Here is a 16,819-nt window from a genome sequence, read left to right on the forward strand (position 1 = left end):
TTAGTCTCTTAATCATTTTGCCTGTAAAATATCAGGAACAAAGTGATTTGCCAGAGCCCCAAGTGATGGACTCGCATCGATAACAAAAACTTACTCAGTTTGTCGTTTCTATGCCAAGAAAAAGTTGTAATCTAAGGATCTGTGTATTCACTGTTTGTCTCCAGAAGTTGTCTAATTAGTTTCAACTCTAATCCTTAATTGTACTCGTGATTTGGGAGAAGACTGATGCTGTTTAGCTTCTCCTGTCTGAGCGACACCATCAGCTCCGTCAGGCTCTCGGTGCAGCTTGTTGACACACACGAGTGTTTGTTGTTGCCTGAAAGAGCTGCGACCTCTGAACTGTGTCGCCTGGGAAGGAGCACCTGATGGGCGGGACTCCTGTTTCACAACAAGCTTTCTAGAAAGTGCTGCCACTCAGCGAGCCTCCCGCAACCTGTTGCTCCCGGTCGCACGGCGGCGGAGCTGATTATAGGTCAGATACTGGAGCGGCACATATCTAATACCTGCCGCTGTGGGAATCTGAAATCTGATCCCGGAGCTGCTGTGAAGGGCACCTTTCTTACCGCCGCTGAATAGCAGCACCGGAGACCCAACACTCTACCTTCTGTGGTCCAATGGCTACCCGGAGGTATTGTCTGCCCCAGTTGCCATGGCAACTGCCGGAGCACCTCAGGTAGGGCTGGCTGTCTGAGCGTAGCGACGGTCTGACGCTGAGGCAGGTCCAGAGTCTGGGCCGAGCTGTGTGGGCAGACCGGCCCGGCCCGCTAACCGGCCGCTAACGCAGCAAGCAGCTTCCCCGTCCTGCCGAGCTCAGGGTGGGAGTCCCGTTAGTTAACACGTTTAGCTTTCAGCTTTACAAACACTTTGATACACAAGTAAAAGAAAATCAGACACGCAGCATTTATCACGTCAGCAGAAAGGCTACGAGTCCGTGAGCGCGCTAACGGGACCGCAAATGATGCTAGTTTTGCAGTTATTGATAACTTAAAAAAATCTGCCTCCTTTTCCTTTTAAAGTTAGCTCAAGCACTTGGGGCTAACAGGATGGTAACAGTCTGAGGCCTTGTCTACACACACACGCGTTTGTTTTTGTAGCTTTTTGCAGTGTTTTGGCCTTTTTGTCGACATGCAAAAAAAAAGTTTCAGGTCCCTTAATCTCCTTCCTTTGCGTTGCTATTCAGGAACGAGTGCATCCACAGTACCATGCTGTACAGCGTGCCAGAAAAAGAGTAAATATGTCCCAATATGTAGTGTTTCAGATGGAGTTTACTACATCCAGCATGCACCTCTGCTCATTCTGACCCACAATCCTCTGCACAGTTACATCATGACGTTGCCTAAGATTGTCAACAAGCTTCAGCGTAAAGTCTGTGAAAACTGAAGTTCAAGGCGCGTTCTTATGAAGTAGTAGTATATCCTCATTGTATGCATCCTGCTGGAAACGGTGCGTGCTTTGAGGGTAGCGGTAAAGTAAAAAGAAGAAGCATGTGATTTGGACGTTTGCGGCGCTGACGTGTGGATTTTGGTTTGCGACTACTAGAAAGTCTTGAATTGTGATTTTAGTGACCGACGCTCTGACGTGATTTGCTCTCATCGTGTAACAGATGAATAGAACGGTTCTGGTTTGATGATTGCGACGTTTTAAGTCGCGATTTCAGCTTAAAATTCACTAACTGCTCATCCGTAGTCTGCACACCTTTTTAGGAAGTGGTAAAAAAATCTACAGACACCACACGGTCGGTGCTGAGTCGACGAGTAAGTCGATGAACACCATAAATACGGTATAATTTGCTGGCATAATCGGTGATTAATAACACAATAAACCCTGATTGCTCTGCTTTGTTTGAGGGGACGCCTCTTCCTTCCTCCCCGCTCAGTGATTTCTCGTTAGTTTGCGCCCCAGATGTAGGAGAAGTCAGCAATGTGTGATGTTGTTTCCTTTTGTTTACATGAAGGGATCTCGTGCTGACAGGTCTTTTTTTTTTTTTTTTTTTTTAGATAGACACATTAATTATATTATATTAACTATCAGTTGTGATTCCTCCTTCCTCAGTATACCTGCTTGTGTCTTTGTTGGCTTCTCGTGGAGAATGTGGAGATTTTGTTGCTTTAACAACACAGCTACACGTGTGGGTCGAGCCTTGAGGCCGACAGTAGCTGTTGTTTTCATTCTTGATTAATTGGCTGGCAATTTTATTTCTCAATTATCATTTTGTCCATCAATAAAGAGATGGTCTTAATGACTTGGAGGAGCTGAAACTTCAGAAAATCGTTGTCATTTTGCAGTTTTTGTGACGATTAATTGGTCAGGACGGTTGATTTATCGATCGACCATTGGTTCCTGCTCTGGTGTGCGTGCTTCACTTCACTCCCGGTACAAAGAGCCGCTGGTTTTAATCACATTTGGGAGTCTAACTTTGTCCAAACAGTGGCAGGATTGTGTTTGTAGTTTACAGCTGTGTGTTTGCAGTCGGCGGCGGCAGATTGCAGCTGCAGTGCTGTGGTCAGTAGGTGGGAGGAGGGATGCTGGAGTCGGAGGCTGGGCGTGGAGAGGATGACGGCTCTCGGTGACTGATGAAGGCCTCGTCCGGGCCTGGGTGCGCCTGGAGCTGGCTGCTGTGTCGGGGCTCTCCGTCCGCCTCGCTGCTGCTCTGTATCACGTTGCTGGGAGAAGCACGAGTAGAAAATGTGCTGCAGTGTGTGAAGTGAACAATCACAGGCCCTCTTCTGTTATTTTGCTCCCGGGTGGGAAATTAGATCCACGTAAATCTTGGTTTGAGGCCGTTTATCAGGCAAAGCAATCGAGTTAAACAGGTCAACTCGGACTCCGGGAAGTTGCAGCGGTCATTTGTCACAGTTTTCTGGCATCTTATGGACTGAAAAATGACCTTAAAGAGGATTTTCATGTCAGTGTTTGAGTGGAGTGTTTTATATCATGTATATCAGGGGGTTTTGCTAAATCGGTGATGAGACTTTCGTTCTTTTTTGTTGTCATGCAGTATTTTCACAGCCGTTTTAAGTGGAAAAACATAGAATTTATTGTGGACTAGAAGGCAAAATGAGAGAATAATTTTTAATTGACTTTGTGTGTTTTGTACGTCGGGGTTTTTCCTCACTGACGACGGGGCTTTGGCTGATCTGTGTGAGTCTCTTGCTATATGTCACAGCAATCTGCAGTTTTCTGACCAAATTATCAACAAAAATATCTCTTGCACTTGACAAAACTGATCAAGTACTACTTACTTATGCTCGTGGTGCTGGCTAACACCTCGTAGTGGGAAGCTAACGTTCCTCATGCAGGACAAAACCTGGATGTGAGAGCTGTTTAAACATTTAAACCATAAAACACAACCTGCTGGTGGAAGCGTGATCTACAGCAAGTCGGTTTGCTGAAACGTTCATTAATTGACAGATCGTTTGAAACGGAGCCACGACTGTTGACTTGTTCGCCAGCTGTTTTGCGAACAGATTCATTCATTGCATTATTTTCTATCTAAACTCAGTGATTGCAGCGTCTCAGATGTGAACATTTCCTGGTTTCTTTGCTCCTCCGTGGCAGTAAACTGAATGTCTTCGGCTTGTGGACAAAACAAGACGTTTGAGGACGTCGTCTTGGACTTCTTGCCAGTTTTATACCAAACAACTGATTGTTGAGGAAATATGTGACAGGTTGACGGTACTTCATGTACGAGTTAACTGGTGACCCTGACAGAAATTATTCAGTCAAAATATATTGTTTAAACTAAATATGAGAAGGTTAAGTCAACTCTAAAGTGTCCTACTTTAACGGGAGGGTTTTCTGTTTTTATTTTATATTTATATAATGTTCTTTTGACTGATAAAAAAAAAAAAACTACGTGTAATGATGAGAAATGAGGGACTTGATAGTGAATTTCAGGGTTATTGTTGTTGTTTTTTTAATGAATAGATCATTTCTGATTTCATTTTCTTGTTTTTTGGGACTCTGGAGTAAATTTAGTGAAACCAAACGTCCGTTGCTTTTGTGAGTTGGTGTGAATATATTGCCTTATATCTGCAACAGGCTCCGGAAGTGAATTAAAATCGTTTTGCGATATCGGCAGGCGTTGTACCGTCATCCAAAGAATCAATATAAACATCATATTGTGATTGAAAGCTTGTTATTTGCAGCCCTGGTTTGAAAGTTTCACGCTCAAGAGCAGGATGATTTCCATTCATGTGCTTTCTTTGTCCTACGTGGCGGAAAAAATAATGTGTTTAGAATGTAAACAGTTTATTGTATTGACAGTTTTTCTCAGTTTTCTGATGTTTTCCTAATTTTTGGAATAACAGTCGCTGCCTCAGTCAACAAAACATCCAGCAGTAAAAATAAGCGTCTTTGTTTTCCCCCCTGAACGTGTCATATGAATATCTGAATATAATCAGACGCTGATTGTGTTAAATCGGGTCATGAGCAGCTCCAACAAACACATTTTGTCGTCCTGTGTCTTCATAAGCAGCACCGGATCCGTAGCTGCCACATCCCCGACTCGACTCGGACGTCAGGCGGTCGTTTCTCGGACAGGATGTAAACAGAGCGGGTTACTCAGCTTCCTCTGGCTCTAACAGCGACCACTGCGCTGGTGTCACGTCCCGGTCCGTGGCCCTAATAGCAGCGAATGTCCAGAGATCGCTGCACGCCTGCTCCGGCTAAATATAGCAGCGCTGCCTACATGCACCGTCCAGCCCTCCTCCTCCTCCTCCTCCTCGTCCTCGTCCTCCTCTCGCTGCGTTCACACAACAGTTTTCTGCTTCGTCCTTCTTCGTTCGGCTGTCCTCAGTCGTTCCGGGGCGTTGATGTGAACCTGCAGTGACGCTGAACGCTGCGTGATCGTAAACGCTGTCTCGTTATCAGCAGCTTTGATTTCATGCAGCAGCCTCAAGCGGAACAAAAAACCTGATTTATTGTCAACTTAAAGGCACAACGAGAGTTTTTATTTATGCATTCATATAAATTATATCCATCAGGCAAAACAATCATGTTAAAGAGGCCACCTTTGACTCTGAGAAGCCATTTTCTGACATCTTATGGACCGCAAAATGAGTTTTAAGAGGATTTTCTTGTGTGCTTTTTTCTTCTTTCACGTAGTAATGTCATGGATGTCAGGTTTATTTTCCTAAGATAAGATTGGACTTCCTTTCTTCTTTGTTTTTGTGAAAAAATTGATTTGGTTGCCGACTTGAGGCGTCTTCCATTCTCATACTTGCGGACAAAAAAGACATTGAGTCTGTTGCTATATTTCACAGAAGTCTGTGCAGTTTTCTGTTATTTATCAGCAAAATTGTGTCCTACGCTCGAGTAACTTAAACCCCAATTAATAAAACCAATCAAAACATGCCCTTAATTCGTGCTTAACGTTTCAGTAATGGGGATTTTTATTCCTCAGTGACGGAAAAGACTCTGAATATCAGAGCCGTCTTCACATTCAGACCTGAATACGAGGCCTGCTGGTTTTCCTTAAATCTTATTTAAGGAACGTGCTCAGCTGTGAACGACTTTTTATTTAGGAAAGAGCACGTTCGTGGTGGAAACTTGATCTGCAGCAAGAAACTTTAATTGGCAGATTGTTGTCGACTTGAAGGCTTGCAGTTCAGAATTGTCTTTCACATTTTATTTATATATATATTTAGAAAACCTGTTACACAAAAGTACCAAAAATACCTGTTAATGTAGCTGGGGTTGGTGACAGTCACTCTAAATTATAATTAAGTTGTTTTTTTATTGCTCATCAGTAAAATACAATAAAGCTTGAAAGTCCAGCGTGCAACATGATGCGTGCTTCTCATCGGCACGGCGTGTTTATCTGTGCATCATCTGGATCGAGCTGAATTTCTGCGGCTTCTTGCTGTGGATGCTGCCGTTCATTTACCTTCTCCTCGTGTCCCGTCAGCAGGGCTGAAATTACAGCTTCAGGTCTCTCAATTATCCTCCATGATCTGGCCTCCTTGGTCTGTCGTCGCTGTCGAAGCAGCTGTTTTTAGCCTCGTGAGGTCACAACCTGGCCTCGTGTTCAACACTTTGATTCGGGACGAGCGTTTTTGCAGACTCGCTCTCCAGAGTGAGCATGAAGCCGGCTTATTGCGAGTGGATGTCTTTGCACTGTTTGCTCAAAAGTGAAAAATGTCTGGTGTTGGTCCAGATGAAGCTTTGTAGACGAGGAAGGCTGGTGTGGTGAAGGAAGTCAGGGAGACGTGGAAGTGGACTAATCTGTCATTAGCTGGTGACGTCAGGGTCAGGTCAGCATTGTGTCTCCGTGGCTCAGAGCCAGGTGTCTGCACATAAGCCATCCATATAACCCACCTGGTTAACTACCAACACACTTCTGATTGATTTTTGATTCCGGGAGTTGAAATAAATCCCGACAAACGCAAGTTTTTGAAGCTAAATCAAAGGCCATTAATCAAAATGTATTTTTGTCTTTGCTTCGTCTCCTTCGCAGGTCATCTGGTGAAGAGTGCCGGAGCTTTTAGGTGGCAGACAGCGCCACCCAGGCGTGCAGAGTGGGACTGCATCCCGCCTCACAACCGAACAACCAGCTTCCCGACGCGCTGCTGCCGTTGCCAGATGGACTGCAAACTCTGAGAGCAGAGCGAGTCGAGACCGAAAACCAAGCGAGGAGAGGAGCCGGGGGGAGCACGCTCACCGGAGCAGGAAAGGGAGGGCATTGGTCGGGAGCAGAGAGGACAAGGGGCTCTACGATGTCGTCAAACAGGACCCAGAACCCCCACGGACTGAAACAGATAGGCCTGGACCAGATATGGGACGACCTGCGGGCTGGAATCCAGCAGGTGTACACAAGGCAAAGCATGGCCAAGTCACGCTACATGGAACTCTACACGTATCCTGTGAGATCGGGGAGGGTTGGTGCTGGGATGTTAGCGATCACTGATAATGTAACCGAGTACAAATACAACGACCAGTAAGGCAGGAAATGTACTGCAGATCAGCTGTAGTGCCTGATTGTCCCACTAGGGGGAGCCTCTTAACACTGACAAGCAGAGGAGGGGCTCACTCGGACTTCTGTTAGGTCGGCAAACAGAGAGCATTGTGGGAGTTTAGCTGGTAAAGTGCAACCATGAGGAAGTGTCCTGCGTTGCTTGATGGGTTCCAGCCAGAGTTCTCGTGGTATTAGTGACGGCAGAGATCCGTTAATGCGACGTCGCAGCGTGTCAGACAAGAGCCGCACGTCACGTGATTGGAATGAGGTTGTATATTGGCTACGAAGTTTGTATCGTGTCAATGATTAGACAGTTATTGATTGACACGGCTGTAATTAATAAATAGAGAAGATGTTATTAACTGTTAATAAATCATTTACCAGATTTAAAAATATATTGATCGACGTTGCAGAAGATGAAATGTCACAAATTTTATTGCGCGTTAGTTGTAGTAGGTAGTTGTTCCACCAGATGGCGCCTCTTACTGTTAGACACTGTATGACCAGAGGGGGCGGTCAGTCGGACTACTGTCGGTTCATTTTTGGCAAGCAGAGAGCATTGTGGGAGTTTAGCTGGTAAAGGGCACCATGAGAAGGTCTCCTGTGATGTGTAGTGATTATCAGTAGATGAGACGACGTCCACTGCACTCAAACAGGAAGTGAGACCCACGCTGGCATCCATGCACACCCCTGATGTCCAGTCCGAGTCCTGTGTCGCTGAGCTGGAGGTTGGGGGGACGCAAGGGTGTGGATGTTGTCAGGCTGCAGAGGTTCACCAGGTTAAAGGGCGACGGAGGTGAGAGGAAGACCAGGAACGGCGAGTCTTTGTTGGAAAGGTTGCAGGAACGAGGGCGAAGGAGCTCCGTGATATCGAAGGATATGATTGGCTGTTTATGAGACAACTGAAGTCTGTTCGTGCAGCCAAATTTTGTGTTTTCATTGTGGGCCTTCTTGGCGATTCGCACCCGATGCATTTAAGTGGAGCTGCTGGCCAGTTTTCCTCATTGCTGTTGGTGAAGTGTGCATCACTGGTGCATGTCGGTCCAGGTGTAGTTCTAGCCATGCATATGTCTTTATAACGGCTCAGGCCACACAAAACAGTCAATCCAGATTTGACAACTTAAGCTCGGACCAGGCTTTACAAACATAGCATTTGTATTCTTTGACGTGCTTCGTGTCTGATTTCTTGCCCTAATAGCAGATTTATCCCCGAGTTAAACCTTAAAACGATTTCCACTCTAAAGCCAAGCGGCTACCCAACGGTGGCAAATGTTTACCCGTAACCAACGTCTACGTGTTGCATCAGGGTGTTGCGGTGAACTCGGTGGCGCTGGCTTGTTACTTCCTTTCCTTTAAAACCCAAACCTGTTTTATAGCTGTTTGCCGAGGCCAATGGTCAAGCTTAAAACCGGTAAACAAACGCCAGAATGTGCTTCATATGTCAGCTGATCTACTGAGGAAGGTTGTTTTATGTTCCCAGAAACACGTTTCAGGTGTTTGAATGGTTACGGCTACAAACTATAGAATACACAGTGTGCATGACGTGAGAGACGATTTTCCCCTGAGGACACATTTTGTTGTCAACCTCGTTTTCTCTTGTGCACCTCTGCAGCGCCAAACGTTGTCATTTCCCCGAAGCTGTAATTCTGTCCACACAGACACAAGACAACGACACTAATTTACGCGACATGCAAGCTGGAATCTGTGAATGACATGTTTGCCTTTCAGAGCTTCGTCCACATCGCTGCTCATTGATCACACCAGTAGCTGTGCACTAATGTGGCGCATAAAGGGGAGAATCATCTTTAGTCGGTGGAGAACATTCCTCAAATACTTGCTCATGACATTACAAGTTGTGAGGAATACGGTGATCAGCGCCACCGAGAGGCCGTGTTTGTCTGTCAGTGTCTGTGGTGTTGATTCCTTAACGCTCCCTGCGTTAGACATGTATATAACTATTGCACCAGCGTCCACCAGTCCAGCCAGGGCAGGGGCTCTGCGCCTCCAGCGAAGCCCTCCAAAAAGTCCACCACTCCGGGAGGCGCTCAGTTTGTAGGCCTGGAGCTCTACAAGCGACTCAAGGAGTTCCTGAAGAACTATCTGACCAGCCTGCTGAAGGTGAACACACGTCCGGTTTGCAGCATTTTGATCACGCTCTGAATTCTGCCGGGTCCTCATTTGCTTCCTCCCTGTTTGTCCCGCTACAGGATGGCGAAGATCTAATGGACGAGTGTGTGCTGAAGTTTTACACGCAGCAGTGGGAGGACTATCGTTTCTCTAGTAAGGTCCTCAACGGGATCTGCGCCTACCTCAACCGCCACTGGGTCAGACGAGAGTGCGATGAGGGACGCAAGGGCATCTACGAGATTTACTCGGTAACTCCACTTTCTGCACAGACCTCTGTCCTGTTCTTCTAGGCTAGTTACAGATTTTAGCGACAACTTTCTCTTTGGAAACGACCACAGCTGTGTGTTTTGACCAAGCGAACCAAAAAAGATCAGAAATTAAACCTACTCTCAAACTAATCAGTTGATGTTTAGAGAAGACGTCCTCATGTTGTTTCTACCTTTAGAGAGCCTCGCTAGCCTCGTTAGCCTGAAGCCAGCGTTGGTAGCATGACAACACCGATCGCATTATTCCCGTTAATCGAGAAAATATCTGACAGATTATTCGTCTCAACTGGCGACCCTGTTAGATGGTATTTAGTTGTTTCTAATTGGCAGAACAAATAAAACTAAATACGAGTGAAAATCTAACTTAGCGTTTTAAGAAGCTCCTTAATTGATAAAAACCGGCACTTACACATGAGAAATCTGGCACTTTATAGTAAAAATTAAATCAAATATGTTCAACAAGACATTGGAGGACCTCGTTTTGGACACTGATGGTGTTTTTTTGACCCAAACAACTAATGGAGAAGGTATTTGACTGATTGATTGACGGCGTCCGTATGATTCTAACAGACTCTACTGCATTTGCTCTTGACCTTGTTAGACGTCAGTAAGCTTTAAGGACGTCTGTTATTACTTAAACGCTAATCGTGAGCGAAAGTTTACTCAGAACTACGACGTATCGGCCTTTAATGTGAAAGTCTGTAGTTTTGTTTTATGTTTTGCAATGAAAGGTCCTCAAAGAGAGTTTTTAACTGATAAGAAAAAACACGGCTGAACACTAGAAATCTGGCATTTCATAGTGCAAATCAGATTTCTTTCCTCCTCTAGAACAAGAAACAGATTTTTTGGGGGGGTTGCTAACAAAACAAGACATTTGAGGACTTCATCTTGGGAACATTTTCAGTCATACAGACCAAACAAATAATCGATCGATTGATTGATGGCGTTGCGACGCATCCGTCTCTGTGATTCTAGCAGATTGACCTGCATTCACATTAACAAGCTAACTGGTGACCTTGTTAGATGTTAGCATGTTTTGTTTTCTTTTTGTTAAAATATGTTGTTTGGACACTTTCATTGGAAAACGTTTCAGTTACTTCATGATGAAAAGTCCCATTTAAAGAGAGGCTTTTTAACTGGTTAATAAAACTGAACTTGAACGTGAGAAATCTGGTGAAATGTGAACGTTTTCTGGTTTCTTTCGTCCTCTGTGTCCGTCAGCTGAACGTATTTAGGTCGAGGACAAAACAAGACATTTTATCCACCAAGCAGCTGATCAATTACCGGAGAAAATAGTCGTTAATAGATGTTAGTTAGTTGCAGCCTGAGAGCGATTGATTGATTTTAGATTAGCATGAACTCGCGCTGACCTTTTGCTAACCTTCTGTTTCTTCTTCCTTCCTTCCGCCCTCTCCCTCGCTGCCGCTTCCTCCCAGCTGGCACTTGTGACCTGGAGGGAGTGTTTATTCCGACCCCTCAACAAACAGGTGTGTTTGCTTTTGTTTTCCTAGAAGCCCAGCGTGAACCAACACGGCGGTACTAAACGCACACATTCTGGGTTTCATTGTCACCTCCACGAGCGCGTCTCTTCTTCTGTTTGGTGTGTTGACCGAAGTGTTTTTGTGTCTCCGTCAGGTAACAAACGCCGTTCTGAAGCTGATAGAGCGAGAGAGGAATGGTGAGACCATTAACACCAGGCTGATCAGTGGTGTCGTCCAGTCGTATGGTAGGTGCTCACCAAGCAGACCAACCACCAACTGTTGTAGGCAGACTTCAGTGAGCACACACAGATGTCGAGCTCAGAGTGGTGTCTTTGTGTGTTTTCGATGCACGGCCGGGGCTAAGCTCGTCTTTTTGCCGGCGCTACTTGCAGAGTGAGTCACCACACCTGCTCGCTGGAGACAAAAATAGGATTTCTTGTTGGTTTCTCGAAACGATCAAACATCGAGCAGAACTATTTATCTTCCAACCTAATCTGGGCTTTTACTTTTTTTGTACTAATCAGCTCCAGAGTGTTTGCAGCCACCTAAGGCTACATCCACACAACGACGTTTTCATGGGTTGATGCTTTGTTCGTCGTTGTCGTGCTCACACATGCTGCATCGAGGAAAAACAAGAAGGAAACCGTCGTGAAAAACATCTTGCAAGTTGTGCTAAACGAGTGCTTGTGTTGCATTTTAAATCAACGTAACTTCTGCTACGTTTTTGCCCTTTTAGGACCTCTAAAACTTCTGCGGATCCCGTTGTAGCTTCAAACCTCAGAAGTTTAAGCCCGGCCGAGCTGAAACGGACTCTTCGTTGACGCCGACACTCGTGTTTGCTTTCTTATCGGCTCCCTAACTGTCTTTATGTTCCCCAAGTCCTCCACGCTCCTTTCATGTGACCTTTTCCCCCCCAAAAGAAAACAAAGAGTGCCGGCAGTTAATTCCCCGTGAATGGCAGGTGTTGCCGAGCTCGTTGTCTCTGCTAGCAGCTGCTGCACAGTGGAGAAAACGACGTGCTTTTTCTGACCTCGCTGATGCTCCTCTGCAGTGTTTTCTACAGCTCGCATGTCTGGGATCACGGGTGCTAAAACACTCACCTGGGTGAACATTTCTGTCGTTCTAAAATGAAAACATGAGTGTGGATGTAGCCTGCGACGCTGCTGTCTGTGGCTGGGATCAGACATTAAACTCATGTAATATTTGACTTGACTTCGGTGTAATTTCAGCCATTCAGCCCGTCTTCAGATTGATTTATACATCGGGTTCGTTGAGCTCCTTCGCATTCAAACACGAATGAAACGGGACGGATTGTGTTGGAATAAATAAATGTTGCTTTTAGAAGAAAAGACGTTAGAACCTTGAACTTTCATTATGAGCAAAGCAGACACACTTAGAGCCTTTTACACTTGGTTTCCTTTAAGCTTTATGTTTGTACGAATCTGCGAACACGTCACGTTACGACACAAACGGACCAGTCAGTAATCATAAGAAACCTTATTTTTGCTGCATCATTCAACACCTGAGCTACAAGGTGCTTTGCAAAACATTCGAATACACAAAGAGTAAAGTGTGAAAAGTTCAGCGAGTCGAGCCAAACTGTGGTGATTTAAAGAAGCAAATCTCAAACTGCATTTCTTAGAAAATGGTTGTGGTGTTCTGCGTCGTCTGGTTTTATTTGTGGGGAGGTTCGTGTCAGACTACAGCAGAGATTCAGCCCAGAAGTATGAATCAAACTGTCCAGGTTCAAGGACTGTACAGTTTGTTTTCCTTTTATTTCAACCTTAAACAACTGAAAATGATCAGTAGGGCTGAAACTAACCGTTATTTTCACGGCTGATTAATCCGTCAGTGTTTGCTAAAGGTCAAGACGACGTCCTCCAACTCAAACATTTACTGTCATAAAGAAGCCAAACATTTCTGATTCAGTTCGTATTTGACAACTGGTTGTTTAATTGATTGTTTGTTTCAGCCTTAATGATCAGGAATACACAATTAAACAACTGTCCAGCTGTGAATACCTCATAGTATATATTAAATGTGAAAGCAAACAATCATTTAAGTGTCCCAGTGTAGTCATGTCGATACCTTTAGTTAACACTTGTCTTTGTCGTGTCCTGCTCCTCCTCCTGCAGTCGAACTGGGCCTGAATGAGGAGGACGCCTTCGCCAAAGGCCCGACGCTGTCCGTCTACAAAGAGTACTTTGAATGTCAGTTCCTCACTGACACAGAACGTTTCTACACCCGCGAGAGCACAGAGTTCCTGCAGCAGAACCCCGTCACAGAATACATGAAGAAGGTAGACGGCGTTCCCACCACATTCGTAGACGCACAAACGGATTCAGCAGCAGCTTCTGTCCTTGGAGCTGACGTTGAACAGAGAATCAAAGCGATGCTGTGGTCACCTGTGCGTTGGCTCATTCTGTGTTTGCGTTTGGTCAGGCGGAGGCTCGCCTCCTGGAGGAGCAGCGGCGCGTGCAGGTTTACCTCCACGAGTCCACCCAGGACGAGCTGGCCAGGAAGTGCGAGCAGGTCCTCATCGAGAAACACCTGGAGATCTTCCACACCGAGTTCCAGAACCTCTTGGATGCCGACAAGAACGAAGGTAAAGCTGCAGATCATCCACGTGTACGTCGGGGATTAGACTCGCTCATATTTGTTTGGATTTCTTTAAACCTAAAGCAGTCATGGTGGGTTGAGAGAAGCTAGGGAGGCATCTTCTGTGTTGTTTTGGTTCAGAGTTATGTCCAGATATGTTCTTCAGTCCGAACAAGGCCGCATCTAACTCAATATGGGCTCATCTTCAGAACAGAATTCTGGTTTATTTTGTTGACGTTGAAGGTTTGTACAGTGGAAATTTTAGATATCTCTTTTTATCACTCCAAAAATCTGAAAATACGAAGCCACATGAGCTCAAAGATGTTGTGCTGGTTGAGATGAGCGAAGGACGCAGCTTCAGTAGGGACGAGTAGAAAACCAACATGGCTGCCTGACTGCGTGATCCCAATCCTCTGCAAAACTACATTATCAGCGCGGTGGGTTGCAGCGGATAAGATGGCAGACAGATGACTGAAATAGTCGGTGGCTTTTACCCGCAGCTGGTCGCTGGAGTTTTGAACTGATTGGTGTTGGAATAAAGCTGCTTTTTTACCTGTTTTGTTCCGTAGAAATGTGAATGAAGCCACGAGAACAGTCATCAGAGTTTATCGCGGCTTTGTAAAACATTTGTTGGCTGGCCTGAGGTCAGTGAGACTCTGTCACGGTGCTCCTTTAACTCCCACATTGACACCATGGAAGTGGTGCTGCAGCTAATCTACGACACTTCAGACGTGTATTATCCAGGAGAGCTGGTATCTGCTCACCTTAAACCGTAGTTGTCCCGCAACTTAGCTTAGTAGCACATTAACTTTATGGCTCCTTCTTAGGCAAATGACACGTAAACTCTTCCAGCAGCAGCCAACAACCACAAACATACTTTGAAGGTATTTAGTCCTTTTGGATCCACAACCCGATTCACGTTTCAACATTAGCAAGTTCAATAAGCTGTAATCAAGCTGTGAAGCCATGAACGGGTGAAGCCTGATGATCTGCAATCACTGCTGGCGGACTGAGAAACGGCCTCATTAATGCCACCAACCAGAACACGTGACGACGAGAACACCTGATTGAATATGGATCCGACGCGCCGAAGCTGCAGCCTGCTGAGTCTGCGCCTTGTTATTCAGGAGCTGCGTCGCTCGAGCGCCCTGATGTGGAATTATTCATTTTAATCATTTGTAAACGTGGAGATAGTTAAGCAGTTATAGAACGTGGAGAGAAAACGAGCACAAAGAGACGAAAACAGCACAGAAAGCGGCACAAAATTACACAAACAAGACACAAAACGGCTAAGATGAGACAAAATAACGAGCAAGACACAAAACAGAGACGACAAAACAGACTGAGAGGAAAATAAAACTGATTGGATCCATAAATAAACGCAGCACAGCTCAGAACCAGCGAACAGAGGAGCCAGCTGTTGGAGACACATCCAGCTGAACATCTAATGTGAAACGATAAATTGGCTTGTTTTTCAGACCTGGGCCGGATGTACAACCTGGTGTCGCGGATCACGGACGGTCTTGGCGAACTGAAGAAGCTCCTAGAGACTCACATCCACAACCAGGGCCTGGCCGCCATCGAGAAGTGCGGCGAGGCGGCGCTCAACGTACGAACCGCTCCTCCACCTCTGACACCAGCACTCAGTAGTTCACCGTCACCAGAAGCTCTGTTTGGTTAGAAACAAGAAGAGCGGTCATGTGAGGAACACGTGGGGCAGACGTACTGTTGGTTTGTCGTTTATACGCACACACAAGTACAGGAATGTGTTTTGTTTGCAGAAAAGAATCAACAAAGAGCAGGTCTGAGCCCCAAAGAGCTCAATAGCACACACTGTGGGCGGATGATGGATAAAAATGTTATGAACAGATGAGTTAATGAGCTTCAGTTCTACAATACTGCAAACTGATCAGGCATGAAAATGGGCTGCAGGTTGATCAATAGTTAAACAGGTGTTTTTACAGGTGAAATGATGAGGTGAACGTTAGATGGTTTCTTTCCGCACAAAATCCCAAACTTGACACGACAGGTGAGCTCAAAGACGTTGTGTTTTCTCCACCAGGACCCCAAAGTGTACGTCCAGACCACCCTGGACGTCCACAAGAAGTACAACGCCTTGGTCATGTCCGCCTTCAACAACGACGCCGGCTTCGTGGCGGCGCTCGACAAGGTCAGTCGCCCTCAGAGAGCTGCCGTCCGTCCGTCTGTCTGCTGGAGCGCCACACTACTGACGATGTCTCCTTGTTAATGTTGTTGTTGTTGTTGCTGCAGGCGTGCGGTCGGTTCATCAACAACAACGCCGTCACCAGGATGGCTCAGTCGTCCAGCAAGTCCCCCGAGCTGCTGGCCAGATACTGCGACTCTTTACTGAAGAAGAGGTAGGCGACACGCACGAACGCAGAGGGCTGTGCCTCGTTAGTGTAGCGACCAAACTAGAAAAGATGTCCGCCATAAACAGGTGGTTGTCGGCTTTCTGTGGCAACTCAGACCGTCTGCTTCAAACTCTGATCAGCTCCACTTCTTACACGTTTTAATTGAACCACTCGTTTGTTAAGGGACACCTTTTCATGTTCTCCCGACGACGTAAAACACACAAATCAATAAATTCACGCACGTAAATGACAGTAAATCAGGAAATGATTTCACCTCTGCTTTCTACAGCTGATGAGCAGAGCAGAGAGGAAAAGTCTGAGAGGCTGGAAACACGGAGATGCTTCAGTATCTGTAATATGTGGAGAGAAAACGACCACAAGGAGGCAAAAACGAGGCACAAAATTACACAAACGAGACACAGAACGACAAAAACGAGGCACAAAAAGTCAGAAAAGAAACACAAAACGGCCAGAGAGGAACAGAAAAGCAATATACACGTAAAATATGGCAGCTTTTCATCACGTCTGATACGTTTTGGTGTGAAAATATTTAACCGTTTTTGGCCAGAAGCTGTAGAATGAGTAAGAGAGGAGACTCTGATCAGCGCTGTGAGAAGAAACCACCAGTAAGTCTACGTACTGACTCTGTTTGTGCTTCTTTCTCAGCTCCAAAAACCCAGAAGAGGCCGAGCTGGAGGACACGCTCAACCAGGTGGTGAGTACTGTGGTGTACTACGGTACCACCGAGCCCCTTCCTTTACCTCCACCTGCATCAGGATTGGCTTTCATAGATATTTACAGTCATTCCTAACAGGATTTTAGGTGTTTTTTTTTTTTTTTAAATTAGTTTTCATTTTGAAGTGCAGTTAAATTCACCATTGCTTAATAAGACGAGCCTGATTCAACCCACGTGGGAAATATCAGACCTAAAGTCATACATCAGTACTGGTGGATCTCCAGATTGTTCCTCTGCATGTGGAGGTCGTCATACGGCACATATCCGTGGTAGCAGCTTGGTTA

The 16,819-nt window shown here is 45.6% G+C and overlaps 1 protein-coding gene across 1 annotated transcript in view; it reads left to right on the plus strand.

Moving 5' to 3' along the window:
* Positions 1 to 16,819, plus strand: part of LOC103369799 (cullin-1) — a 28,982-nt gene that overhangs the window by 5,631 nt on the left and 6,532 nt on the right. The window contains exons 2-12 of the mRNA XM_008298611.1: positions 6,458 to 6,856; positions 8,899 to 9,073; positions 9,163 to 9,330; positions 10,785 to 10,835; positions 10,984 to 11,074; positions 12,965 to 13,128; positions 13,272 to 13,434; positions 14,906 to 15,036; positions 15,490 to 15,597; positions 15,699 to 15,805; positions 16,466 to 16,514. Of these exons, the coding sequence (XP_008296833.1) occupies positions 6,717 to 6,856; positions 8,899 to 9,073; positions 9,163 to 9,330; positions 10,785 to 10,835; positions 10,984 to 11,074; positions 12,965 to 13,128; positions 13,272 to 13,434; positions 14,906 to 15,036; positions 15,490 to 15,597; positions 15,699 to 15,805; positions 16,466 to 16,514 (1,347 nt within the window). The 5' untranslated portion in view covers positions 6,458 to 6,716. The remainder of the gene's footprint in view (positions 1 to 6,457; positions 6,857 to 8,898; positions 9,074 to 9,162; positions 9,331 to 10,784; positions 10,836 to 10,983; positions 11,075 to 12,964; positions 13,129 to 13,271; positions 13,435 to 14,905; positions 15,037 to 15,489; positions 15,598 to 15,698; positions 15,806 to 16,465; positions 16,515 to 16,819) is intronic.

The sequence above is a fragment of the Stegastes partitus genome, unplaced genomic scaffold, assembly GCF_000690725.1.
Source record: "Stegastes partitus isolate 25-593 unplaced genomic scaffold, Stegastes_partitus-1.0.2 Scaffold1332, whole genome shotgun sequence".
NCBI lineage: Eukaryota > Metazoa > Chordata > Actinopteri > Pomacentridae > Stegastes > Stegastes partitus.